Source organism: Cannabis sativa, chromosome 3 (assembly GCF_029168945.1).
Source record: "Cannabis sativa cultivar Pink pepper isolate KNU-18-1 chromosome 3, ASM2916894v1, whole genome shotgun sequence".
In the NCBI taxonomy this organism is placed as follows: domain Eukaryota; kingdom Viridiplantae; phylum Streptophyta; class Magnoliopsida; order Rosales; family Cannabaceae; genus Cannabis; species Cannabis sativa.
The window spans coordinates 48,088,104-48,115,986 of record NC_083603.1 but is presented as its reverse complement, the minus strand read 5'-3'; the positions used below and the strand labels follow the sequence as shown (position 1 = coordinate 48,115,986).

The 27,883-nt window shown below is 30.6% G+C and overlaps 1 protein-coding gene across 1 annotated transcript; it reads right to left on the bottom strand.

The window, feature by feature from the left end:
* Window positions 1-2,094: 2,094 nt before the first annotated feature.
* On the bottom strand, window positions 2,095-5,219 carry LOC115710231 (probable inactive poly [ADP-ribose] polymerase SRO5). Its single transcript, XM_030638579.2, has 5 exons — window positions 4,140-5,219; window positions 3,475-3,716; window positions 3,240-3,376; window positions 3,026-3,121; window positions 2,095-2,343 (listed from the first exon to the last, which is right to left on the bottom strand). Exons 1-5 carry the CDS (start codon window positions 4,664-4,666, stop codon window positions 2,275-2,277), a joined length of 1,071 nt encoding a protein of 356 aa, XP_030494439.2. The 5' UTR covers window positions 4,667-5,219; the 3' UTR covers window positions 2,095-2,274.
* Between the last annotated feature and the right edge of the window lie 22,664 nt (window positions 5,220-27,883).

The window sequence follows — 27,883 nt, the reverse complement described above, 5'->3', positions numbered from 1 at the left end:
TCAAATAAAGGCACAATGCCCATAGGTTGAACTAAGCTACGCTTGGACCCAACCGATCTAATCTAACTATTTATTGGATATTAAATTTTATCATCCGATCCAATCCAATCGAATTGAGTTATTTGATCTGATCCGATCTAATCTGTAAAGTCCTTTTTTGGCAAGTTAGTTGACAAAATAATTTTTCCTTTTATGGTAAGATTGTTGTGCATTCATATTCGGATTCTTACCTTATAAATTCGGTTTTTAGTTGCTCTTTTCCTTGTTAGGAAAGTTACACTTTCAGCTGAACTTTCCTTTGTTGAAAACTTCTTAAAAGAGAAGAAATTCTCTTTTGGAAAGTTGTCTTTTTTTAGGGAAACTTTGATTATTTCCTTTTCCTTATTGATTTCGATTGTATCTTGATACAATCAGAATATCTAATCTGTTTTTGGCAGGAATCAAGCATTGATAGAAGATCGAACCCGATTTTGACAAGTTTCCCGATTCTGGTGTGATCTGCTGCGTCAGCATCCGAATCTGTTGTAGCAGATCGTGTTTTCTTAGGAAAGTTTTTGTACAGCTGTAGATTCGAACTCGTGGTTGTCTATAAGGTTTCTATGTTCTATAAATAGAGCCTAGAGAGCAGCCATTCGAATCAACTATTCCATTATTCATTTTTTGCATTTATCTTTTAGAAAGAAGAGTGTTTCTTTGTTTTGTGAGAGCCTAGTTGTTCATCTAGGTTCTAGTTGTTCTATTTCTGTTCTTACTCTATCCTAGAGGTTGTGAAGAACTACTTGACTGAACAAGAGATTGGTCTTCGGGAGAAGACTTGATAAAGCCTTACTTCGGGAGGAAGTAAGCACTTGGTCTTCGGGAGAAGACTTGTTGAAGCCTTACTTCGGGAGGAAGTAAGCACTCACACTTCAAAGACGAAGGGAGTTCGGGCTTGAAGGTGTTTCAAGAAGTCAGATTCATAAAGTGGATTACAAAGGATTGCGGCAATACTTTAGAGGGAGTCTAAACTTGTTTAAGTCAATTGTCTTTGTAATTTTGATACTTTATTAATTGATTTCATTCTCTGGGCGTGGCCCCGTGGACTGTATAAATCTCTTGTGTCAAGTTATTTATTTTTCTACAAATATTTTTATATTCTGCCTGTTCTGTTTTGCTGTAGCAGAATTACTTTCTGCTTCTGCAAACGCTTACAGTTTTTATATTTTCTCATATACAACTGACATTTGCAAAAATACGATTTTTCATGATCCAATGAATGTATTAGATTAGATCGGTTCCACTCATTGAATGCAGTGACTGATTTTTTATTGGGTTGAATTAAATCTATCCAATCCATTTTAATTACCATTTAAGTTAATTTCATTAAAAAAAATTTATATATAAAAAACATAATTTGAAATTTAATAATCCAACATTTATAATAAATATTAGTTTAGTTCAATTTAATTTTCATGATCTCATAATAAAATTGTTAAAAAATAAATTTTATTCAATACGTATTGACAACAATTTTATTAGCGTTTAGAAAAATAAGAATTAATATTTTAAATCTAAGACTTTTTTTCTTTAATCTTATATGTTAAATATATGTTAAATCAATTAATATATATTTTTAAATAAGATATATTAAATATATTAAATTATAAATATATTTTAAAAATATATAAATATAATTGGATGAACATTGAATGATAATTAGATCGGTTTGGTCGATTATTTATTGAATTGTCCGATCCAACAATCGATCGGATTGAATTTTCAAAATTTACATCCGATCCAATTCAATTATAATTAGATATCCGATTCTATTGGATCGATTAAAATTAAATCGATCTATTGTGATTGGATTGAATGACTTTTTGCACACTCCAACTTTTTTCACCTTATATTATTTTTTTCTTTTTTAACAAACTTTTTTATTATCTTTTGTTCCATTTTTCCCCGCTTCTTTTTTTTCTTTAGCTTCGTTCACTTGAGAAGTAGCAATAGCAAGTTAAAGGGATTAAGGGGAGAAAAATAAAGAGCAATACCTAAAAGGTACTTAGCTCTAGAAGAGGGTAGAGACTGATTCCACCCAACTAATACAAACTAGTATATCAAGAACCAACCAACAAATGTTTTATTTTTCATTTTCACTTTCAAGAGAAGACTACAACAGAACATATTAAGCTTTCTTTTCAATATTATTAACCAAGTAAACCTTTCTAAGATGCCAAAATACTTTGAGCCATTCAATTTGTCTCTTAGCATCTGGTGGACCCCCTCTTTCTCACTTTACTTGCCCAAATTATTCTTGCTCTGATTGTGCTCAACCACATTACTCTGCTGCTGTACTCTTGGTTGCTGCATAAACAAAACATAACACATAACTAATTAATACGAGACTCACAAAGTGACAATCCTTCAACAAGAGATTGAAAAAGAAAATCATGACATCAATATCAAAACATGGCTTGGAATAAAGGAAAGAGGAGAAAAAACCAACTAGACAAAAAATACTTTGTTCTAATACATATTATTAATGTTATTCCTTAAGATGTTAAGCGATTATATTCCTCTAGATACACACGTCTTCCATAGTAATTCAATCTTCCTACGTCATGGGATTTTTGAACAAAGTAGAACTCTGTTATCTTGATGAGTAAGTAACCAACTTTACACACCGGCCACAACAACAGAACCGAAAGCATAAATGTTAATCCGAGCATCAAAGTATTTCAAAAGAAAAAGGGGATTCCATATATGTCAAAAAAGGCCTATGATAAAGTTGACTTAAGACTGGCTGCCTCTCATAGTGCTATAAACAAAGTTAAATAACATCACTTGTGTATCTTTTTAGTTCCCTGAATATCCTCAAATTTGTGTACGTGACCAACTATTTGAGTGGAAGTGTAAGGAAAACCAAACATTAAATATGTATAGAGATTCTATACAAATAAAATATAGTGACAATGTTTTCAACAACTTTATTATTTCCTTATAATAATATTACTCGGCATGCCTTTAAACAGAGCATATTTCATACCTTTGATCTGAAGGTTTTTATCACTTTAGTCAACAACTCATCTCCTGCTATTGTTCTCACACGTTGTATTAGTTCATTCCTAGCTATCTTCTTGTCCTGAAAAAGAACAAAGAAAAGGTTATGAATAAGATATCAAGTTCAAGCACACTAAGCAAACAATGATTACTACTAAAAAGACATACAAATATAACAAAATAAGCAAAAGAGTACTTACTTTATAATCCCTATGGTACTTGGAGATTAAAGCAATAGGCCGTGGAGGTAAGAACTTGGAAAGTACTGATATCAAAGTTGGGAATGGCATCCAAGGTGAAGTGGGTCTCTTAAAAGACTCTTGGGTCCTATCAGAAACTACAAAAAATAACAGAAGCCCAATTCAGAAAAACCAAAATAAACACCAACCCACGTGAAGTAATTTAAAGATAATGACATAATGTGAAACTACCAACCTTTAGAGGAAATGGGAGCTCTGAAACTAATGACATATTCAGGCAAAACACAAGTGTTCATGTGGGTATTCCATATAATGTACTTTTTAGGTGAAGAGAGATTGTCTACACCCGAGTCAAACTCATCAGAACTCGGAAGGAACTGTTGAGAACCTAAACGCACCTCCTCAGATTTGCCAAGTATTACACGACACAACAAAAGATGTCGTATGCCGTCTTCATCAACGCATGAACCTTCCACACTGTATCAAATTACAACACGTTCATACATAATTTCATAACTAGTTATTAATAAAAAAAATGTCAATTGAGACCCAAAATGGTCAACGCGATAATGATATTCTCTGCCGAATTAGACCAAAATAAGTTGACAAAATCAATCAAAGCTTTTATTTATATTTTATTTATTGTTATTAAACTTAGTCTACAATGAACCACGCAATAAACTTGATGAGCAAGAATTTTTTTTTCTTTCTGAAACATCATGAAAAAGTTTTTTTTAATTGTTTTTAATAAACAATAGTTACCCATATTTTGTTCATGAATTTTTAATAAGAATTAATTTAAAAATAGAAATAATAATAATAATTAAAAGAATTCGTACCATTTTACCAAAATAATAATTAAAAGAAAAAAAGGAAATAGTGCTTTGCTTTCTTGCTTACCTTTCGAATGGATAATCATCTGGAGAAAGATAGAGACCGTGACCGTACAATCCATAGTTATGTTGAGGATTGTGGAATTGAGCGAAGCCATGTGAGAAGATCTTCGAGATTTCATCTTTAGAAGAAGGTTGGTACCAACCGAACTTGACATTGGCATTACCTCCACATTTGCTTGCCATGGCTTTCGAGAATATCTGAAACGAATGTAGCCGAGCTTCTCCCACAATGCTCGAATGGGTGTTTCTGTGAATCGCTACGATTGTAGTTTTCGCTCCAATCGAACCCAAACTCGAGACGAATCTCTTCTTAATGATACCATGTACTCTGTCTCCTTCTAATAACCGAACCAACCCATCTCCATTGATGAACCCGGTTCGCTCCGAATCAACACCGGAGATCCCACTTTCGCAATCGGAAAGGGACGATGACTCGTGATCTTGAATTGTCTCCGATGCTGAATCTCCACTACCCTCTTCGGAAAATCGATCATCAACGACAATCTCATGTTTTGATGAATTAAAGTCCATAACTAACTAAAAAGTATCGAAAAAGCTAATTTGATTTACAGAAGAAGAAAAAAAAAAGTATCTATTCTATCAGAATTTAACAAAAGAAAAAAACAGTCAGTTGAATTAAGGTCGACGAATTGGTATACATCGAAGAAGAAGAAGAGAATTTACAGGGATTATGATGAAGATGATGATGAGGCTGAGAATTCGTAAAGCAAAACATTAGTTCAATAATTTGTGTATACGAAAATACTAATTATTCATGCACATTATTGGGTAACTAAGATTTCCTACTTTCTATAAGATTGACAACGAAAAAGCTCCAAATTTCAAAAAAGAAAAAAACTCAAAACAGAAAGGGTGATGAGAGTTAGTAGTATTTTTGTGTGTATATATGTATATATGCGTATATATGTATATAGAGAGTTACTTGGAGAAGAGGGAGGAGAGAGAGGTGGGTAGAAGAAGAAAGAAGAAGAAGAAAAAGCGGTTACAGGTTTACTTAACAAAAAAACTAACGGAACCGCCTCATGTAAATGGCGGTGCGGGCGCTAATAGTTTTGAAGGGCCAGTCGTTTTGTTCATTGGGCTTTTCTTTAAATAATAAATTTGGGCTGGGATGGGCCGGACCGGGCCCAGCGCTGGGCCTTCAAAGGCGGTTACCCAATTCCCAAGAAAGGTTTCCTGTTGTGAAATTACTAAACTAGCCTTCTAAACAATGTCACTGCCGACCTCTCTTGTTTTGTTGTTATTATTATAGTATAACGAGGAGTCGTGTGGTCGGTTGATATATATTTTTTTTTTTTGAAAACAGGTGGGTTGATATTAATAGACAGATCATTACTCAGATATGTAATATTGAAATTATTTTTATGTTTATTTGTTCATGGGTTGGGTGATTCACTCTAATTTAAAAGTGCTTTGATTGTATCACCTTACTAATTAAATAAGAGTTTGTTTAGATCTGAATGGATAAGTAAGAAGCAAAGGGTAATTTTATTTAATTTAATTTGTTTTGTTTTATTATTGATAGTAAAAAGTAATAAAAATGAGTAGGCATAACATATGATCTGAGAAGATAAGATAAGGACAAGGGCAAAACAGGAGGTGCCCAAAACGTGTGCTGTGAGTGGATGTTATAAGCCCGAAAATTGGTAAAAGAATTATTAAGCATGGTGGGTAATAATAATAGGGTAATACACGTGACAGAGAGAGAAGGAAAAAGTAGGAGAGAGTCAAAGGCAAGGCAAATAGCATGGATGAGCTACTTGTATGAAGTATCAATTCTTATTTTGTACTACTACACATTCTGCGCTTCGCAGTGAATATATATTAGGCGATTCTATAATGTACTCCTTATAAAGAATATATTAATGCACTTTTGATTTGTTTTGACATTTAAAAATTTTTTTAGTCTAATTTTTTTTTTCATATTCATGTACGTTATACATATTTAAGATAACCTACAAAATTTTAAGAAATTCAAAATAATTTACAATATAGAAAACAATGTTCAAACAGTCTATTTTTTACACGCATAATAAAATAATCACACGTGCAACACACTACTTGAACGTATTTTTTGTCGCGTTAAACTTTTCCAAATTTCTTAAAATTTTACAGAATGTCTTAAATAACTATAACGTACATGACCATAAGAAAAAATTTGACTAAAAAATTATTTCGGGTGCTAAAATAGATAAGGGTGCATCAATATATCTATTTTAAAGGGGTGTATTGTAGAATTTTCCTAAAATATTTTAAATTATATATAAAAAATAAATTGTGTATTTTAATTAATAATAATTACGTAGTAAAATTATATTAAAATTTTAACTTTACTATATATTAAAAATTTTGTGACATAAATACTTAAAATATTAAATTTGTTGCTAATAAATACCAGAATTTAAAAAATAGTAGCATAAATCTTCATTCATGGTTTAATTATTTTTTTGATGTGTGTATTAAGTTTTGGGTTCGAATTTTATTGTATGTGTTTTTAATGTTTGAGTTTTAGTATTTTATTGAGGTTCTAATGTTTGAGTTTGTGTTTATGAGATCTGTATTTTTTTTATATTTATTTTTATAGATTTTAAGAACTTGAAATTTGATGTTGTTTCTATTGATTATTGGGATTGAGAGTTTGATTTTTCATACGAGAATTAAAGTTTGCCTTTTCGTTGTATTGATTGAAAAATATTAGTAGAAAGTTTATGAAATGAGAATTTTGAATATATGAAAATAGAATTGAAAAATAGCATTTGAATCGAGAATCAAAGTTTATTGTTATTGTTAATTTTCGTATAATTTTTTTTATTGTTAATCTCTAAAGATATATATATATATATAATATGGCTGGAAGAAGCTGGAAAAATTAATTTTTATTTCATTTAATATGTATATAATATATTTTTTTTGAATAATATGAATTTATTTTAATTTATTTTTGTTTTTTAAAATTATTTTTTCTAAAAGAATTATTAGTTTGGCCAATACTATATTTACATGCGGCACTTTATTGATCAACTAACAGAACGATAAATTGAGTGTTAAGTTTAGAAATTTGAGGATATCAATAGGAACTACAATGATGACATCAACTTTATATGATTGGAATATAAAAATAATGCATTATGAAAAAATTTGATTCATAATCTCACACTTGTTTCTTTTTCTACATAATCTCACACCTATTTTTTTTTTTTTTGTTCAATTCATAATGTTTGATTCATAATAATTTTTTTTTATAAAAAAAAATATTTTTCCTATATATAGTTATGAATACACATATATATACTAGGCATAAGTTACGTGCCTAGCCACGTATAGTTAGTTTTATTTTAGATTTTAGTTATGATTTTTTTTCAAATGTCATATGTAATTTTAAAATAAATAATACTTAATATAGAGTGATAATTGTAGAAAGAATAATAATAATTTGAAGAAAGAGAATGTATAATTCTGTAATATATTGAAAAAAAAAATTAAAAAAAATATATATATATATTGTTTTATAAAGTTTTGAGAAATAAAAATTAAACTCAAAATGTTAATAAAATATATTAAAAGCAATAATAATAAATTTATAAAATAAAAATTAAATATTGTTGATATAAATTTATATAAATTAATGCTAAATTAAATAAAACAATGTAAGAAGTTTTCAAAATTAAAAAGAAACATATAATTTTGATAATTAAAAGAGAAGAATTATTAAATGAAAAGGAAAAAAAAATTAAAAAAAATTCATTATTGAAGGAGTTTTTAATTTTCTATGGACTTAACAATAAAATTGTGAAATAGTAAGAAAATACTTAATTAATTCACTGTACTATACATAATAAGTATTTATGCTCTTGTTAATCTTTATTGTAATTAGTATAATAGAACAAACAACCATACTAAGTCATCAAATCAAATCAATTCAACAAATTTTGTTATGATTATTGAAACTGTTGATCAATAATTTAACTTTGATAAACAATTCAATACAAACTAATGGACATTAATATAAACAGAGTAAAGCCATATATATATATATATATATATATATATGGAAGAGGTTTCAATGGTTACATTTTTATTGTAGCCATCATGGTTACATTTTTTTAAGCCATTGGATTACTATTTAATGGTTGTGATTAATTTGGAAATTAAATAAAAATAAATAAAAAATAACCTGTAACCTGAAAGTAACCTAATCATTTATTTCCTTATAAAACTTTAATTAAGATTAATTATATTTTAAAATTAAATTAATTATAATTATTAATTAATTTTTTACAATTTATTACTATATAAGGATTTTTTAGCAATTTATATTTTTATACTTAAATTATTTAAAATTTTATAGCAAAGTTTTTTATAATTTAAAATTATACACATATAATTTCATAATTTAAATTTTATTATACTTGTAATCTTAATTTTAAATTATTACATATAATTATTTAATTTTTTTTATTTAAATATTTAAAAAGTAAAAAATGAAATAAGTTGAAGGATTTTTTTTAAAAAAAATGGCTGCACTTGTTATCGATTGATTAGCTTGAGGCCTCGATCATACTTAGTTCATATAATTGTAACAAAATAATTAAATATCATTTAAAAATAGTTAATTATTTGAAAATTTATTATAAGAAGAGAATTTTAATTTGTGTCAAAAGAAGTTTAATTTTTGTAAGAAAAATAATTTTTTTTGTAAATATTATAATTAAATGGCTTAATTATTAAAATAATTCAAGTAAGGATTTAAATATAAATATTAATTACTAAAAGAGGTCTTGTTAAATATTTAATTAATTATGTTAAGAAAATAGTTAATTATAATTAAATAATTCTAAAAAAGGAATGTCTATTTAATTAATTATTTTAAGAAAATAGTTAATTATAATTAATTAAATCTAAAAAAGGAAAGTCTACCTATTAGTAACCTGCTATGACAGGTTAAAAAAAAATGTAACCATATGGTTACAATAAAAATGTAACCATTGAATAGTCACCCATATATATATATATATAAATCTCTCATCTTTTGACTATAAAAAGTCAAATAACCAACCTCTGATCTTTTGACCTTCACCCAAATTCAAGCTACAAAAACAAATCTCATCTTCATAAATGAAATCAAATCAACTGGACACACAGAAATTGAGTAATTTTGTTAGTTTTTCTATTTTTAACTATTAGAATTAGCATTAATGTAATACTTAACAATTTCTCTAATATCATCAAACTCATAATAAGTCTCCAAAAATCCTATTAACTTACTCATAAGAACTCCATTTCTCTGGCTGCAAAGAGTACGAACCCCTAGAAACAGAGAAGCGAAAGCTGTTGGGTTAGAGACTTACAAAAACATCGATATATATAGGATTGAACAAAGACATATATGATAATAAATGGTTATACAAAAAATAGGGTTATATACATAGGATTGACAAAGACATAAATGATAATAAATGGTTATACAAAAATAGACGTTATATATATATATAGGATTGAACAAAGATACATATGTATGACATATATATAGGATTGAACAATGCATGGCAGACATTAAAGGATTCTGGATTCCCATTCTTTAAAGGTGCTCCACAAACAATACAGAACCTAAGGAATTAGCAGTTCCATTGTAGTTTAATAGAAGAGCAATGTGTGTTCTTAGTGCTTTTACTGATTAGCAGCAGCTTGAATGCATGGCGAACATGACAGGATGATTACTATCAAAGGATTTTGAATGGAATATTGTGAGGCTAGATTATAATTATAATCATAGCCTCCATTGAAAACAAATTGGCTCGGTGATACAATATTAGTGGAGTCAGCTATATGTGGATGGCTGATGGTATTTATATGGCCTATTTTTCTCTGTTTGAAAAATTTGTAACTGTATCGACGGAAATATTCTTTAGAATTCTTTTTAATATCACCTCAACGTTCGAATGGAGTATAAAGGGTACGAATGGAATCACAATTTTAGGAGAATTAGTTTTATTATCGCTATCAAACTTATAATTTTTTTAGGGAATTAGGTTACGATCGTAACTATACGTGCATTGCTTTAAAAAATAATTGGTTATTTTTGGATGTTAACGTGTTTTTTTGAATAAATTTTTGTTAAAAAAATAATATAAATTAATTGGGAATATTCTGTTAAAATTAGTGGAGGAAACAAAACAATCGTTAATATTATTAATAAAGATAGGCACTTTTAATATATAAAGATATAAATAATTGAATAATTATTTCATTTTAATATTATTAATTTAATTTATATTTATTATTATGTATTTGTTAAAAAATAATTAATTTAAGATAGATATTTTTATAAAAAAAATAATAAAATAATAGTAAAATATTTTGTAAATTTATGCTCTAATAAAATATTAAAAAATTGAGAGAATTAAGGAAAAAAAAAAGAAAAATAATTTTAAAGAGATTTTAGATCGTCACGTCACCGCCTAATATACTTATTTATTAAACAAGTTATTTTTGAGTTGAGATATGAACCCAAGAAAAGACGACAACTTAATATTCAACATATATAGCAATGTTGTAAATTTGTGCGTGCTGATCCAGTTCGTATTTATTTCTGTTTTGAAAAGAAGGTTGTGTCGTATTGTGTTACAAAAAATATGCGTTGCGCCGTGTCGTGCTAATATTTTTAAAGAGTAGGTCTAGTATTTCTGTTTAGTGCTCAGATTCCTATCGTGCTTTGCTCATGTCGGTCTGTATTTTTTTAGACAGACCATCTTATTAAATTCGTGCTTTATTTTTTCATATATATATATTTTACAATTATTAAATTATATGTATATTTCAAAACTTTAGTTATATATTTGTAACGTCCCCGCTTCAAGCCTCCATTGGGCCCTTACAGCCACGGACTAATGAATGGCTCTTATACACGAGTACGTCACTCTGGCTGCTTCATGGATTGATGACTAACCCTACAGACCAACACGAGTGTTTCCAGCGTGCTTTGTCCTCACTCACACGCTTCCTGGGAAAACTTCCCAGGAGGTCACCCATCCTAAAATTGCCCCAAGTCAAGCACGCTTAACTGTGGAGTTCTTTCGTGATGGGCTACCGAAAAACAAGATGCACCTTGTTGATATAGGTAGTACCAATCAATCCATTTAAGCTCTCTTCAACTGTGTAGTCCCATACCTACACAGTCTCTGGATCATCCCACTTGATTTTCCTCAGGCGGTATGGGATTGCACAGCTTACCCGGTATTTCCCCTTACGGACCACGGGACTACTGACTATCACAATCACCCCCCTTACGGGGTCCGACGTCCTCGTCGACCACACTTTCGGGTAAGCTGTGCAGTCCCACACTGCCCGGGGAAGGTCAAGTGGGATGATTCTGAGACTGTGTAGGTATGGGACTACACAGTTGAAGAGAGCTTAAATGGATTGATTGGTACTACCTATATCAACAAGGTGCATCTTGTTTTTCGGTAGCCCATCACGAAAGAACTCCATAGTTAAGCGTGCTTGACCTGGAGCAATTTTAGGATGGGTGACCTCTTGGGAAGTTTTCCCAGGATGCATGTGAGTGAGGACAAAGCACGCTGAAAACACTCGTGTTGGTCTGTAGGGTTAGTCATCAATCCAGGATGCAGCCAGAGTGGCGTACTCGTGTATAAGAGTCATTAGTCCGTGGGTGTAAGGGCCCAATGGAGGCTTGAAGCGGGGACGTTACAAATGGTATCAGAGCCTTGACCCAGCTGGAAGTGTGGTCGACGAGGACGTCAGACCCCGTAAGGGGGGTGATTGTGACAGTCAGTAGTCCCGTTATCCGCAAGGGGAAATACCGGGTAAGCTGTGCAATCCCACACCGCCTAGGGAAGGTCAAGTGGGATGATTCTGAGACTGTGTAGGTATGGGACTACACAGTTGAAGAGAGCTTAAATGGATTGATTGGTACTACCTATATTAACAAGGTGCATCTTGTTTTTCGGTAGCCCATCACGAAAGAACTCCACAGTTAAGCGTGCTTGACCTGGGGCAATTTTAGGATGGGTGACCTCCTGAGAAGTTTTCCCAGGATGCGTGTGAGTGAGGACAAAGCACGCTAAAAACACTCGTGTTGGTCTGTAGGGTCAGTCATCAATCCAGGAAGCAGCCAGAGTGGCGTACTCGTGTATAAGAGTCATTAGTCCGTGGGTGTAAGGGCCCAATGGAGGCTTGAAGCGGGGACGTTACAATATTTATATAACTTTTTAACAATATTTTAGAAATAATCATATAAATTTTTTTTTAACATCATTAGAATTTAAATATTTACTTATAAATACTTAAATTTTTATATCACACCCTATAAATAAATTAATATATAATCTTAATTTCTCATGTTTTAATAGTTTTAATTATAGAATTATAATATTCAATATCGTATTTAAGTTTTATTATTGTTTTAATTTATTTATAATTGATAAATTCATACCTTATTATTATTATTAATAATAATAAATTATAATGTCTTTTAATATATCGTGTCGTGCTTTTTGGACTTGTTGTGTGTTGCGCTCTTCGGGCTAGTCTATTCGTGTTTACGTGTTGTACCTTTCGTGCTTCTCGTACTGTGCCGTGCTTAAGGACATATTTTTTGTATCTTATCATGCCAATTTGTAGCAGCGTATCGTGTCGTGCTCAAACCCGTATTTTTTATGCCTAGTTGTGCTCGTGCCTTTTGAGCTCGTACCGATTTCGTGCAGAGTCAAAAAGTCTGGTATGTATTTACAGCACTAATATACACTATTATTATATTTACTATAATTTATTACAAATAAATTATATTTTTTTTTGTTGAAAACACATATAAATTAAAATAATTTACGGTGTAAATACTTAAATTTAACTCCACATTCTAGATAAATACCTAACTAATTTTTTAAGATAATAATACATTATTGTATTTTTAGAATTTCCGTAGGTACGTACTCGTCCCTGATTGATACATATTATTAAAATTTTATTTTTATTTAAAAATTAATAATTCAGGCCAATAAGAAAATAATAAGTAAATATTGACTTAGCACTTAACGGTTAAATATATATCTACGGAAGTTCTAGAAATATAACATAAGTATTATTATTGTTGAACATTAAACTTAAGTATTTATATGTAACTGGGAGTTAAATTTAAATATTTATAAAACAAATTATTCTATAAATTAGTGCTGTTTGGTAACACTTTTTAATTTTTCTGTTTTTAAAATTGAAAAAGTGAAAATATTTTTCAAAAACATGTTCTATAAAACTGTTTTTACTTTTCAATTTTTTAATTGAGAATTAAAATTTAAAAAAAAAAAAAAATCACTTTCAATATTTTTTTAAACAGTTTTTTTTTTTCTTAATCAATATCTTGGACTTCGATCATGACCCGGACCCAAATCCCCCCACGGTCCTGGCGCTGAACCCGGCCTCTGACTTGAACCTAAATCCGACCCCGAACCTAGACCCGACGTAAATAAAATAAAAAAATGAAAATGAAAATAAACTTTATAGAACACACTTTTGTTTTCTGTTTTTAAAATTGAAAAACAAAAGTGGTTACAGAACGCATTTTTGTTTTTCAAAAGCAAAATTTTTAAAAACAAAAATTTTACTTTTATTTTGTAATTAAAAAATTAGAAAACAAAAGTGTTACTAAACGACACCTATATTAAGTAAACATGTTAAATGACTCTTATATAGATATGTTAATGGGTATGGGTTAATAAGTTAACTAACATTTGAGTATAATTTGTTATATATAAAAGTATAATATATAGTACATACACGTCTCTCTTTTTTATTGTTAATGGTTTTCGAGGAAAGAAAAGCTTGCAAAAATGATCAAATTCTTCTACTTAATTAATTTTTGCTTTTAATCTTTTTATTTTGTAAGATTTGTAAGATTTTTTATCAGTTTCCGCATTAGAGGAAAAAAAAATTAGTTTATTTTTTTTTTAGGATTGTGTATATTATAATTATTTAAGACAATCTTTAAATTTTGAGAAAATTCAAAATAATTTTTTATACTAAAAATAATATTTATATATTTTATTATAAGTGCGATTTTTTTTAGATCTATAGAAAGTAATTATTTATATTTTATTTTTGTATTGTAAATTATTTAGAATTTTTTAAAAATTTATAAAAGGTCTTAAATAATTACAACTTACTTGATTGTGAAAAAGAATTGAATTTAAAAAACTTTTTGAATGCCAAAATAAATAAGAGATGTACAAGGAGCCAGGAGGATCTGTGATTTATTACTACAGAAATTTTCTATCCTATATATATATATATTTATATATTTGAGTAAGGAACTATATATTGTAATTGATTTCTGTGAAATGTTAGTAATTATATGTTATTGGCAAATAAAGGATGGAGAAAAAATTAATGTCAAACTTTACGATTATTATTGGTAAGGAATTGAATTTTGGGGTAGGAAAGCATAAAGATGTGATCATTTTCTTTAAATGGGAATATGATAGCTTTTTGTTATTTGTTTATTTTTAATGATGTAGTGGTGAATAAGGTATTTTCTTGATCACTAAGTTTTTGTTGAAAATAATAATAGTAATAATGGTGGTCCTATCATATGCCTATGGAAAACATTAATGAATTAGGTATTTGTTAACATTACTTAAAAGAGAACGAACTGATCTTTTTTTCTTAAAAAAATTATTAAATTAGCAGTTCTTTCTGATCACACAATATAAATATACATATCTGGAGAAAAAGAAAAGAACAAATAATAATAATAAAATAGAAAAAGACTAGCTTATTTATTGTTAAAATCGAACCCCAAGCAAATACGAAATAATGAATGTATTTATTTAAATTTAATCTGTTATTTTTATTTAAGAATGAAAATTAACAAACAATTTAATTAATTTAAAATTATTGTAAAATTATTTGAATAAAATCTAGATATGTTTTATCAGAAATTGAACTTAATAGATTAAAATAATAGTAAAAAAATAAAAATGGCACGATATTTATACGTTGTATCAGTAATTCTTCCATGTAAATTTGGCAACAATAGCACCAAGATTCCAACCCAAACAAATACCTGCACTAAACTCTTAACTTGAACAACATTCACAGACAAAACACATGAACAACATAATGCAATATGACAGAATCGAACAATGGAGAAGACAACAAGATTTATCCTGGTTCCGGTCCTAGAGATCAAGGTTGATCCCTGGCCATACTCCAGTTGAGAAACACCATCTTTACTTTCATTAATATGGAGAATAAGAGAGTAGAAACAAACACTAATACTAGAGTAACAATGCTCTTCTGCACTCGAGAAACACACCAGAGAAACAGTCACAGTTTCTCAATCACTACCCGAGTACACCCTCAGTTCTTGACCCCTTCAAGAACATGATCTCACAGCTTAGAAACCTAAGCACTCAATCTCAGAAACTCTCTCTCTCTCTCTCTCTCTCTCTCTCTCTCTCTCTCTCTCTCTCTCTCTCTCTCTCTCTCTCTCTCTATTCTATACCTTAGAAGTGAAAAGAAAGAGCTAGCTATAAATAGACACAACTCACAGCTTGAAAATAGGTGCAATAACAACACCAACTAACTAACTAACATAACTGAAAGTTAGTTAAGTTAGTTGAATGTAGGTGAGTTAGTTTTAGTTTGATTTAGAGGATCAATTTCCACAAATTTTCACCTTGATTCTCTGAATCAAACTGCTAGCAATCTTTCCACATAAGCCTTGATGATATTGATATCTCAATATATTCAGCAAGTACCAATGTTCAGCAAATTGAGACAATGCATCAGTTTGCTGAAGGTGAGAACCTTAGTTCCCATATCTGCAAGGTTGTCACTTGTGTGCACCTTTTCCAGCTCTAAAACCCTTTCCTCAATCTTCTCTCGAATCCAGTACAATCTAATGTCAATGTGCTTGCTCTTCTCATGGTACACAGGGTTCTTACATAGGTGAATTGATGACAAACTATCAGAATAGATTGTCCATTTATCTTTGAGCAGTTGTAATTTTTGTAGTGTTTCCTGTAACCAAATAGCTTCCTTGAAAGCTTTAGTGGTGGCCATGAATTCAAATTTTGTAGTTGAGAGTGCCACCACTGGTTGTTGTTGTGATTTTCAACATATGCAACTCTTATTGACCATGAACACATAGGCAGTAGTGGATCTTCTATTATCCATGTTTGATGCATAATCAGCATCAACAAAACCTTCTAACCTCACATTAGATGTGTCTCTTTGATATATCAGACCATACTTGATTGTCCCTTTCAAGTATCTAATCAGCCATTTCACTACATTCGAGTGTTCTAACCCAGGGTTTGCCATAAACCTGCTTAATACACTTAGAGAATGAGCTATATCAGGCCTAGTGCTAACCATGATATACATGAGGCATCCAACAACCATATCATAAGGTACCCCTTCATGTTTTCTCTCTCAGTTTCAATCTTAGGACCATATTCATTTGAGAGTTTAAAATGCCCAGTAAGTGGCACAACAGTGGTCTTGGATGAATCCAAGTTGAATTTCTTGATTACTTTCTCAATGTAGCTTCTCCGACTCAGCATCATCTTTCCTTCTTGCCTACTTCTAATGACTTCTATCCCCAGAATTTTCTTGGTAGCTCCCAAGTCTTTCATTTTAAATTCAAAATTTAGTTTGTTTTTAATGACTTGAATTTTAGTCTTGTCTTTGATAATGATCATTATGTCATCAACATGGAGTAATAGGTGAGTAACAGGTACACAACCTTAGGTGTCCCTAGTTCCTTGTAGTAGAGACAAGAGTCAAATTTGGATCTTGAAAATCTAATACCTTGAAAAAATAGATTGAACCTTTGATTCCACTGTTTAGGTGAATTCTTCAACCCATACAGTGATCTTTTAAGCAAGCAAACCAAATCTATTTTACCATTTCTGTAAAGCCTGCTTAGTTTAATTTGGAAATTAGCAGTTAATTATGATTAATTATAGAAATTATTTATAGCTATTTAAATAATTTATTATACTGTTATTTATGAAATTCAGAAATGCATGGTTATGTTATTCAGTAGTTTTCATATTTTGCATTTCCGGTGCCCGGTATTTTGGAACTCGGTGTTTGGCTCAGTAGAAATCACAACTTAGCATGTTAGTAGTTTGGGGCGGTTTATTTAGACATTGGGAATGTCGGGAATGGCCGGGAATTTAGAATTTCCCAAAAATACCCCTTTAGTGTGATTTATGTGGTTTTAGTGTGGAGGGGCAAAATGGTCTTTTTGCCCCATTAATAGTTTGTCTTTTAGTGATTTTTATTAAATGAAAAATAAATGTTATTTGTGATTTACTTGGCTGAAATGAATTGTATAGGTGTCCTTTATTCTTTTGTTTTCATTTTACATCAAAGTTACACTTAGAAAAAAAAAATAGAATTTTCAAGCTTTTCTCTCAAGCTCTCTCTCTCTCTTTCCGGCCCTCTTTGAGCAGCAAGGAGGTGGAGTTTTCCTTGGAAATTCAAGCTCATTTTGAGCAGATTTAGTGTTCCCTATTTTCTAGTAAGCTTTCTTCACCATTCTTTAATGTTTCTTGAAGTTTTTAAAGAGAAAATGGTTGATGCATGCATGTTTGTTAGTTGTTGTTGCTGCTGTGAATTTGTCCTTAATTTCAGAGGTTTAAAGCTTGTTAGATTAGGGTTATTTAAGTTGTTTTGATGCATGATAGTTAGGTTGAGTAAAGTTATGATTTTTCTATGTTAAAACTTTGGTTTTCAAAGAGAGTTGGTTAGATTCTGTTGCTGGAATGTTGTTGATGTTTGTTATTGTTTTCTGAAGTTATTCTATGCTTGATTAAGTAGAATTAAGCTCGTTTAAATGCATGTTGTTTAGATTTGCTCAAGTTTGAGTTTAGAACTCAAAGCTTGAGCTCCAATGGTGTTTTTTGTATCTGGGATTTCTGGGTTGTTTTGATGCCTTAGAAATGTTCTAGGGAAGGTATATAACAGGTCTGGAAGGTTTGAATCAATTTGGGGTTGATTTGTGCAAGATATGAATTTTTGATTGTTGCTGCCTGCGAGGAACCGGAATTCCGGTTGTGCATCCGGAATTCCGGATGAGGATTCTGAATTTTCCAGAATCGGAATTCCGGTTGGGCAACTGGTCTACCGGTTGGGGAAAATTCAGGGACCCTAGTTTTCCTCGTTTTTATGTTTTAGGGGGTATTGCCATGCTTTTTATCGATAGGGAAACTTTTAGTTCCTAGTTTAAGTCCCCGGGAAGTGATTTAGCGTGTCACTTATAGTGTTGTGATTTTTATGGTTTAGGAGCACATGTCCGTAGCTCAGCTAAAGTTCCAGTCAGGTTGACCGGCACACCTGAATTCGGAATCCAGGTAAGATTAGTATAACAGTATGCATATGTAGATTACATGTTTAGCGAGCATGTAGGAAGCCTGTTAGATTACATTAGTTGTATGTTGGCTTCGAACCATCCAACCCTGTCACGTCGGTACGATTTGGAGTATGACCAACGGCGGAGTATGACCGGTTCGGCCGATCAGCCGACACTTGGTTGGTGGTTCCGTACTATTGACGTATCCGTCGGTACGTGCTGAAGTATGACCAGCGGCGGAGTATGACCGGTTCGACCGATCGGGAGGATATAGTAACACGTCGGTACAGTGGAGTATGACCGGCGGCGGAGTATGACCGGTTCGACCGATCAGGTTGTTACGTGTCAATAGTACCGTCCCTATGAACGTTCAGAACTCAGTACCATGTTGGACATGGCAGTAGTGGCTCAGTACCGTGTTGGACACGGCAGTAGCGGGACTCAGTATCGTGTTGGACACGGCAGTTAGGGTTATGATCAGGGGTATGGGCGTCTGATCATAACAGGGATTATGTAAGAATATTATTATGCTTTTCTTACTGAGTCTGTCGACTCACAGTTCTACGTTTATGTGTAGGTAAAAGCAAGGCTAAAGCTGATGGACCGTGAGCGAGCTTGTGAAGATTGTACATGTCGGGGCGGTTAGGCCTGGAGAGTACGATCCTCGGGACAGCGAGGCTGATTTTGTAACTGGTCGCTAGGCGACATTCATTTTGTGTATCAGTTAAACAGTTAAATCTTTTTGTAAATGATTTTATAATCGGGATCCCGAGTCTTTTGTAATATTATTTTATAAGTTTAATTAAAAAGCAAAAATTTTAATTAATCACGTTTTCCATAAACCTCGTTGATTAGCAACGAGCTGCACAGCATGTTTAAAAATCACGTAATACGCCTATGTTAGTTAGGGTGTTACAATTTCCACCTGAAAACCAGGTGGTTGCTCCATGAAAATCTCTTCATCCAGAAAACCATTTAAGAAAGCAGTTTTGACATCTAACTGCTCAACCTCCAAGTCATTGTGTGCAGCAATAGCTAGCATCATTCTTATAGTTTTGTACTTCATAATAGGTGAGAAAATGCCTGTATAATCTACCCCCTCAACATGTGTGAACCCCTTAGCTACTAATGTAGCTTTGTATCTAGGTGGCTCACCCTCTGTCATTCCCTCTTTCTCCTTAAACAACCATCTGCAGGAGACAACTTTCTTGTCTTATGGCCTGGGAACCAATATCCAGGTTTTGTTCTTCTTCAAGGATTGCATCTCTTCTCCCATAACAGCAAGCCACTTCTTCCTTGATTTACTAGCAATGGCTTCTTCATAGGTAGTTGGCTCGGGAGCACTTTTAGACTGTACCACAGCTAAGGCATAAGCTATCAAATCAGCCTCAGCATACCTGCTTAGGGGTTTTATCTCTCTCCTTGTCCCTGTTGGAAATTATTTTACCAGGATCTTAGATCTACTCACAAGTATGTTTATTAACATCCTAAATAAGAACTTTCTAAAACGATAAATTAAACACATATAAAGTTTAGGAAACCTTACATTGGGAGCAGCGGAATAATATGACTCCTTCCGTTCAGATATCTAGCCCTTGATTCCTTTCTGTAGCAGAGCATTATCAATATCTTAACCTGGATCTCTTTCTCTGAATCTTTGATGTTGAATCTCCTTTGCTGATGATCTTTCTTCACGATCTTCCTCACTATGATTGAGGTATCACTTGATGTGTGTGGGCACTACTCATACACTAAGGTAGTTCGAAATTCAAAGGAAGAGAAAGAAGAAGTGGCAGCTAAAGATAGGGAGAGAGAAGGCTCAGTTTTTTCTGATTCAAAAAGTCTGAAGAAAAGTCTTATTTTCCTGAAGCCTTCACTATCTATTTATAGCATTCCACTAGGGTTAGATTTGAATTATATGACATTAAAATAATGAAAAAATCAACTTAAAAACCTACAATAGGTGGCCGGCCATAGCTTTAATGGATTGGGCCTTGCTTTTTGCAATTTTGCAATTTTAACACCTTTTGTATCTGATTTTCTCAAAAATACCAATTTCCTAATTCAACCATTTAAATGCCAATTCTAACTATTTAATAACTATAAATAATTATTAAATAATATTGTCATTTATCATATTTATTAATTGAACCATACAAAGTATCATAATTAACAAATATGCCCCTATTAACTCTTTCTTTACAATTTCGCCCTTACTTAGTAAAAATTTCACAAATAGACATAGTCTAATTTGAGAATTATAATTGATTAATCAAAACCAATTACATGAGTCTTACAAGAAATATTATCTCAACTAGTGGGGGGACCATGGGTCTATATAACCGAGCTTCCAATAAGTAGATCAAGAATTTAGCACTAAAATTCACTAACTTATTAATTCTTCGTTGAATCCACGCATAGAACTTAGAATTGCACTCTCAGTATATAGAATGCTCTATATGTTCCACCATATAGACACATCATTAGTTATCCATTGTTATAATCCTAATGTGATCAATTATCCTCTATATGAATGATCTACACAGTAAAGGGATTAAATTACCGTAACACCCTACTATGTATTTTATCCTTAAAACACTTGACCCCGTATAAATGATATTTCAGCTTATGTGAAATGAGATCTCCACCATTTATTTTCGTTTGGTCAAGCTCGAAGGTGATCATCCTTTGCTTACTATTCGCCAGATAGAAGCTATAGATTCCATGTTTATGCTAGCGCTCGCACTCAATTGCACTACCGTGTTCCCAAAAAGTACATATCACCCTGACCTAAAAGTAGGCTTAACTAACAATTCAAGGAACACGAATAGCCTTTCAAGATTGAGCCTAATCATAACAGGATTAAGATCATTTGATCTAGGATCAACTAGGCGATATTGACTTGAATAGATTTTACGGTAAGTTTAATTAAATCTAAGTCAAAGTTCAATATCGGTCCCTTCCGATGCATACTCCATGCATCCAACCTGAGCTTTACTTTAACCAATGTTCTGGAAAGAACATAGTATTTCTCCAAATACAAGTAAACTCTTGTTGTAGATTATCATATCAGTAAAACCCTGTGTCTGATAAATCTAGGAAACTTTATTCACATAGTCATGTTTACTTTCCAATGTGTTGACGGCACAATAAACAGGATCAAGTATGTGAAAAGGGTTTCAGATGAATTTATACATTATGTACATATAATCATGAAATAAATCATGTGAACCATGCAACATTAAATGTTATTTCTGATCTATATTAATAAGTAAATCTGATTATATTGAAATGAGTTTTATTTAGGGCATAAAACCCAACAAACTCCCACTTGCACTAACATAAAACAAAAAAGTGCGTTTCAAATAATCTCAACACCTTGATATACAAATCAAGTGTAGTAGTAGTAAACTCCTCGTAATAGGATCTGAAAGGTTGAATTAACCACAACCTTTTCTCCACTATTACTCTTCCTTTAATCACAAAATCATTGATAATGTGAAATTCCTCTCTATATGTCTACTCTCTTGGGATACTGGATTCTATATCTTTGGCAACTACTTTTGGTTAATCAGGAAATTAACACTAGTAGTTTAAGGCAATTTGGAATGATGCCAAAAATGTATAGAACTTTCCTTAGACTGAATAAGTACCTTTCCTGCAACTTTAACATTCAGTCTCTATCTGGTAGACCTAGAGACTTCAGATAGGTTTTTACACTTCTCCAAAATCACTATTCCACCCCCAGAGTAACCACCATCTTATCAGAAAGATTTACTAGCACAAAGGCAAATTTCGAAATCTGATATGGTGTAATCTAAGAGTTTTAAACACACCCTTATAGACTAACATATAGTTCCTCTTCTTAATCTTAAGATTTACTTGATTGTCTTCCAATGTTCTTCTCCTGGATTAATCTGATACCTACTCATTACTCCCACTCAACAGGAGGTGTCTGGTCTAAGGCATACAAAAGCATATCTAAGACCTCTCACTGTTGATATAAGAAATTCTTTCATGGCTTTATCTTTTCTGAAATAGTTGAGACTTTTCCTTAGATAAATAAAATCTATACCTAAGAAGTTGTGAAGCTTCTATAGATTTCCATTAGAAAGAAAATGCTTCAGCATCTTACTAAAATAAGTTGCTTGCATTAGAGTAAGTAATTACCAGGTATACCACAAGCCATAGGTTTAGATAAACTCAAACCTATAATACTAGGAACAGGAAGTTTGTTAAGTCCATAGAATAGACTTATTAACTAAAATTTCCTTTTATGTCCCTGTAATAGAAAACTTTAGGTTACTCCATGTGAATGGATTAAACCATAGTTCTATTGGCTTTCTTCTTAGTTTCTTATCTTGACAATCCATTACTTGTTTAAACTCACAATGGATTTTAAATCACTAGTGTCTCCCAAGTCATAAGAAGGTGAGTTCCATGAAACTCACCCACTACGACAAGGTACCGTGAATTATGTAGAAGAAAACTAAATGGTATTGATCTCTTCGGTTGTGACAAGACAACAGAGGCAGTGGGATCATCATATGTTATATAAGATGATAGAACACTTTTGGAATCAAGAATTAAATATCTCCTTTATTTGCTACTTGTTTTTCAGACTTAGTCATTTTCTTAGAAAAGTAGTATTTGTTTGAACAAACACTTTCTTATCTATTGACAATGGGATGGTCCACCCCTAATCACTTAGAATAGCTAACAAACCATGGTTAACAGTTCTAGCTTTTCTTAAGATTTTGATTAGGTCATCCATGAATCTAGTAATGATTTACATTAAGTATACAACCATTACATCATTCTGAAATTGTATTACCATAGAAGGAATTAGGCAACGACTAGTAACTAATCATCAACATGCAACTCGAAATTTTTGGGGAGGTAAGTTTGGATATAATTCAAAAATCAATTTAATGATCTTTGAACTGCATATCTACTAACTATTTCTCCACCCCTATCAGTTCGCAAGATCTTTAACCACTTACCTTAATGGTTTTAACCATTGCTAGAAATTAATGAAATTTTTCAAACATTTCAAATTTCTTTGCTAAAAGGTATAATCTAAAGTTATCGTTTTAAGAATACAACGAAAAACTCATATCCACCCATAAATGTACATCCATCTGCGAATGAGATGAACTACTTTCAGTGGATATAGGCATATTAACTCTTTGCAGAGATTGATCTTGTCAAATCCACTATGAACAAGATACAAATGCCATAGATTAAAAAAAATGGTAGTGTCTTTTGATGACATAGGTTTAGTTACATCAAAGAGTTCTTAGAATACTTCAAGTGGATCCTGGTCACAGAAAACCTAACTCATATTCCATACAATTTTAATCCATTAATAGAAGATGGATATTAAACACTTGAGAAAGTGTAACTGTATTGTATTCTGGAATTAGAAATATAAGAAAATTTCTATTTGGAATCTAAAATTAAAGTCAAAGACTTAAATTTATACCAAATATTATGAGTAATTCTATCTTGGACCAACACTACTAATACAAACTCTAAGTCAGATTTGCCCATACAAGTAGGAGATTTCTAAGATTGAGGATTTATATCAATTGGGAATATAATTTCGGGATTATAATCATATGCGTCATTTAATTTCTTAAGAGAAAATATAATGACATGAAATGATTTATAGACCATTCATCCAATGATATATTATGGAGCTAATTCGAAATGAATAAGCTAAGAGGAATTAGGATAATTTCGTTTAAAATAAGAATCCAACGATGCTTCGATTAGCGAAAGACAAAGTAATCTTATTTATACAATCTTCTTGTTTCATATCGTAAAAATACTAGTCTAAGGCGTCATCAATTGATGAACAGCTAGATGTCGCATATACAATATTTATCTTTCGAGATCTAACACTAATATGTATGTCTAATGGTGAAAATCCACTAGGGATTTATCTCATTAGATAAACAAACATGTTAGACCAACAATGAAGATTCGAAATTAAACTACAACTTAATAACAGAAAATAACATGGTTCAATATAAATTCATACACAATTTAGAAATTATAAACATATAGCAAGTAGGAATGACTAGTGAAAATACTAAAACATACAATCCTAAATAATTTCCAAGGTTTTCAACAAACTGATATAGTGTCCCGGTAGGCGAGAGTCAAAGCATCATTTATTGAATAGAGTTGTCAGCTCATCTAAAATAGAAACCATTCTAGCAACCTTTTATTCGATCAAAATAAGAATCCAACGTTGTCCCGGTAGGCGAGAGTCAAGGTTATTCTCATTTTATGAGCTTCCACCATTGTTTCATGTTTTATGAGTTTATCTCTAAGTAGTCACCGTAGGGGAGAGTCTAAATAGAGACGAAAACTCACAAAACACTTATCAAATGAAATCTTACGGTGTTAAATGCGTTCAACGAATAACCATCCATAGGGGGACGAAGTCTAGCGTCTCGAGGTTATATTGAAAACATTTAACTTTTGTAAGACCAACAATGGAGATCGAATATCTTAATAATAATCAAGCTCATTATTTAAAGTGAGTTGTATTTTCTTTGATTCTCTTTATTTAATTTATTTATTTTAAATATATATTTATTTAAAATTTCCAATTTAGAATGAAAAATTCTAAATATAAATTTTAATTTAATATTTATAAATTTTACTTAGATGGATATGAAAATAACATGAATTATTTCCATCTTAGTAATAATTTCCAATAAATATTTAGAAAAATATTCAATTTAAGTTGTTACAAAATTAATATAAATTAATTTACAACTCAAATTTAATTTTCAATAAATATATATTGCATTTTGAAAAATTAAAGTATTTAAGAATACAATTTTCGAAAATGCATGTTAAAATAAAAAATTAATCCTGGAAAAATTATTCTAATTTAATGTTGGCCAAAAATTAATTAATAAAATTAATTTACAACAAAAAATATAATTTTCCTATTTAATTAAATATATAAGAAAAATTTCAAATATTTAAGTATGATGATGAAAATCAACTTAAATATTAATTTTCTATTTAATTAAATACACTAGAAAAATACTTCAAGCAAAAATATCATCTATCTAGATTTTCCTTTGACTAATTAATTCAATTTCTAATAATATACTTTAATTCAATTTATTTTAAATTAATCAATAAATGAAAAAATCATTGATTTAAGTTGATCCAAGAATTAATTAAAATAAATAATTAATTTACAACTTAATCTATTTTTCAAGATAAAATTCGAAATTCTAGCATTTAAGAAATGCAATTTCGAAAATTGATTAATAATATAAAGAAAAAATATATTTTGAAAATTATTTAAATTTAGTTGAAAAAATAAATTTCAACTAAAAATAATTTTCTATTTAATTAAATGTCATGAAAAAGAAATATTTAAGTATGATGATAAAAATCAACTTAGATATTCAATTTTCAAATTAATTAAATATATTAAATTCAAGAAATAAATAATTAAGTGTAGAGAAGGCTTAATTATTAATCTCTAGTTTAATACTAGGAAAAATATACTTAAAATAAATTGTACCAAAATTAATTAATAAATAATTAATTTCACAATGTATAATATTTCTTATTTAATATTAGAAATAATAAGTAGTCTAGAAATAACTATCTAGAAAATATCTTATTTGACTAAGTATCTTTTCCACAAAATTTGAAAAAATATCTAATTTAAGTTGTATTAGAAAAAATCTAGAACTTAAATATTTTTCAAATTTAAATTTAATTAAATATCAAAAATTAAGTTGTAACCACTTAATTTGAAAATATTCCATTTTAAGTTAATATTCGAAAAGATATTAACTTAAAAAATATCTAAAGAATCTTAATAACCAATGCCTAAAATTCCTCAACTTAATTTTGAAATTTGAAATTCAAAAGATATTCAGATTTAAGTTGGTTAGTTGTAGATAACTAAATATCAACTTAAATAAGAATATTTAATGAAAAATTTAAATTAAGCTCCAGAAAGAATCTAGATGGTTATAATTCTATATTTAATTAAATACAAGAAAATACATATAGTTTAGCTTAGAATAAAGAATTCTTTAAACTATAATTTTCTTAAATTAATTTCAAAATAAATGAAATTAATTATGTTGCTAATCAATTTTATTAGGTTAAACTAGTTTAATTAACTTAGTACAGTCATTCAAATCAGGCAAATGGGCCTTCACAATTGGGGTGGTTCATGTGAGGGGGTGCTGGGTTCAGTATGTCGTACCCACTTCTATGGCTCCCAACTCTCACACAAGGCCCAAAAGAGAGGAATTTAACCTTAATAAGAACAACTGTTATTAATTGAATAAGCCCAACAACTAAATGGGCCTAAATAAATTCTATCAAGAACTATGATAATTTATACAACCTATATGTATCTATAATCAAATTAAACACATAGGCTCACACAGGCACACTTTGGATGGGTCCTATCATGTTGCTAGGTCATACACAGATGAAAGAAGATTGTAAATATATCTGTTACAAATTATTAACTTGACCAAGGGAGCCATCAGATCATTAGATCTGGCAAAAAGTAACCATGGCTATTTGCAATCAAGTAATAATAGGTTTTGAAAACTTACAAACAAGCAAAAACACATACTCCTGCAACAAGGTTAGCTGGATAGTTGGATGTAGGATTTATTTAATTTTAAATTAAATAATTAATTTCGAAATAATTAATTAATTAAAAAAATAATTAATTAATTTTTCCAAGAAAGAAGCATTTAATGGCCCTAGGTTCTAACTTATCAAGTTTTTGGTGTGCATATGCAGTGCAGCCAAAGATTTTTAAGTGATTCAATTTAGGTGTAGTGCCATGCAATTTCTCATACGGGGTTTTCAGATCAATGATTCTACTAGGACTCCTATTGATCAAATAGCAAGTAGTAATGAGAGCCTCCCCCAATAGATTTTCCCTAGACCAGAACTAATCAGCAAACACCTTACTTTATTCAATAAGGTCCTATTCATTCTCTTAGCAACACCATTTTGTTGAGGAGTGTGCTTAATAGTCCTATGCCTAACAATTCCAAATTCAAAACACAACAAGCCAAATCCAGTGTTGATAAATTCTAAGCCATAATCTATCCTAAGCACTTTAAGTTTCTTTTCATACTGGTTTTCAACCTCAATTTTCCATTCTTTAAATTTTTCTAGACATTCATTCTTAGTTGTAAGAAGATAAACCCACACATGCCTACTGAAATCATATAAAATAGACAGAAAGTAGTGTTTACCTGAGTGTGTTCCAACCTTGTGAGACCCCCACAAATCAGCATGGACATATTCTAATGGCCTCTTTGAACTATGAA

What these genes read in the sequence shown, in the direction of transcription:
- LOC115710231 (XM_030638579.2), bottom strand. Translation starts at nt 4,666, where the DNA reads ATGGACTTTAATTCATCAAAACATGAGATTGTCGTTGATGATCGATTT. An exon ending in GATGATTATCCATTCGAAAG is followed by an intron (nt 3,717 to 4,139) that starts GTAAGCAAGAAA and finishes AATTTGATACAG; the next exon opens with TGTGGAAGGTTCATGCGTTG. An exon ending in AGCTCCCATTTCCTCTAAAG is followed by an intron (nt 3,377 to 3,474) that starts GTTGGTAGTTTC and finishes TATTTTTTGTAG; the next exon opens with TTTCTGATAGGACCCAAGAG.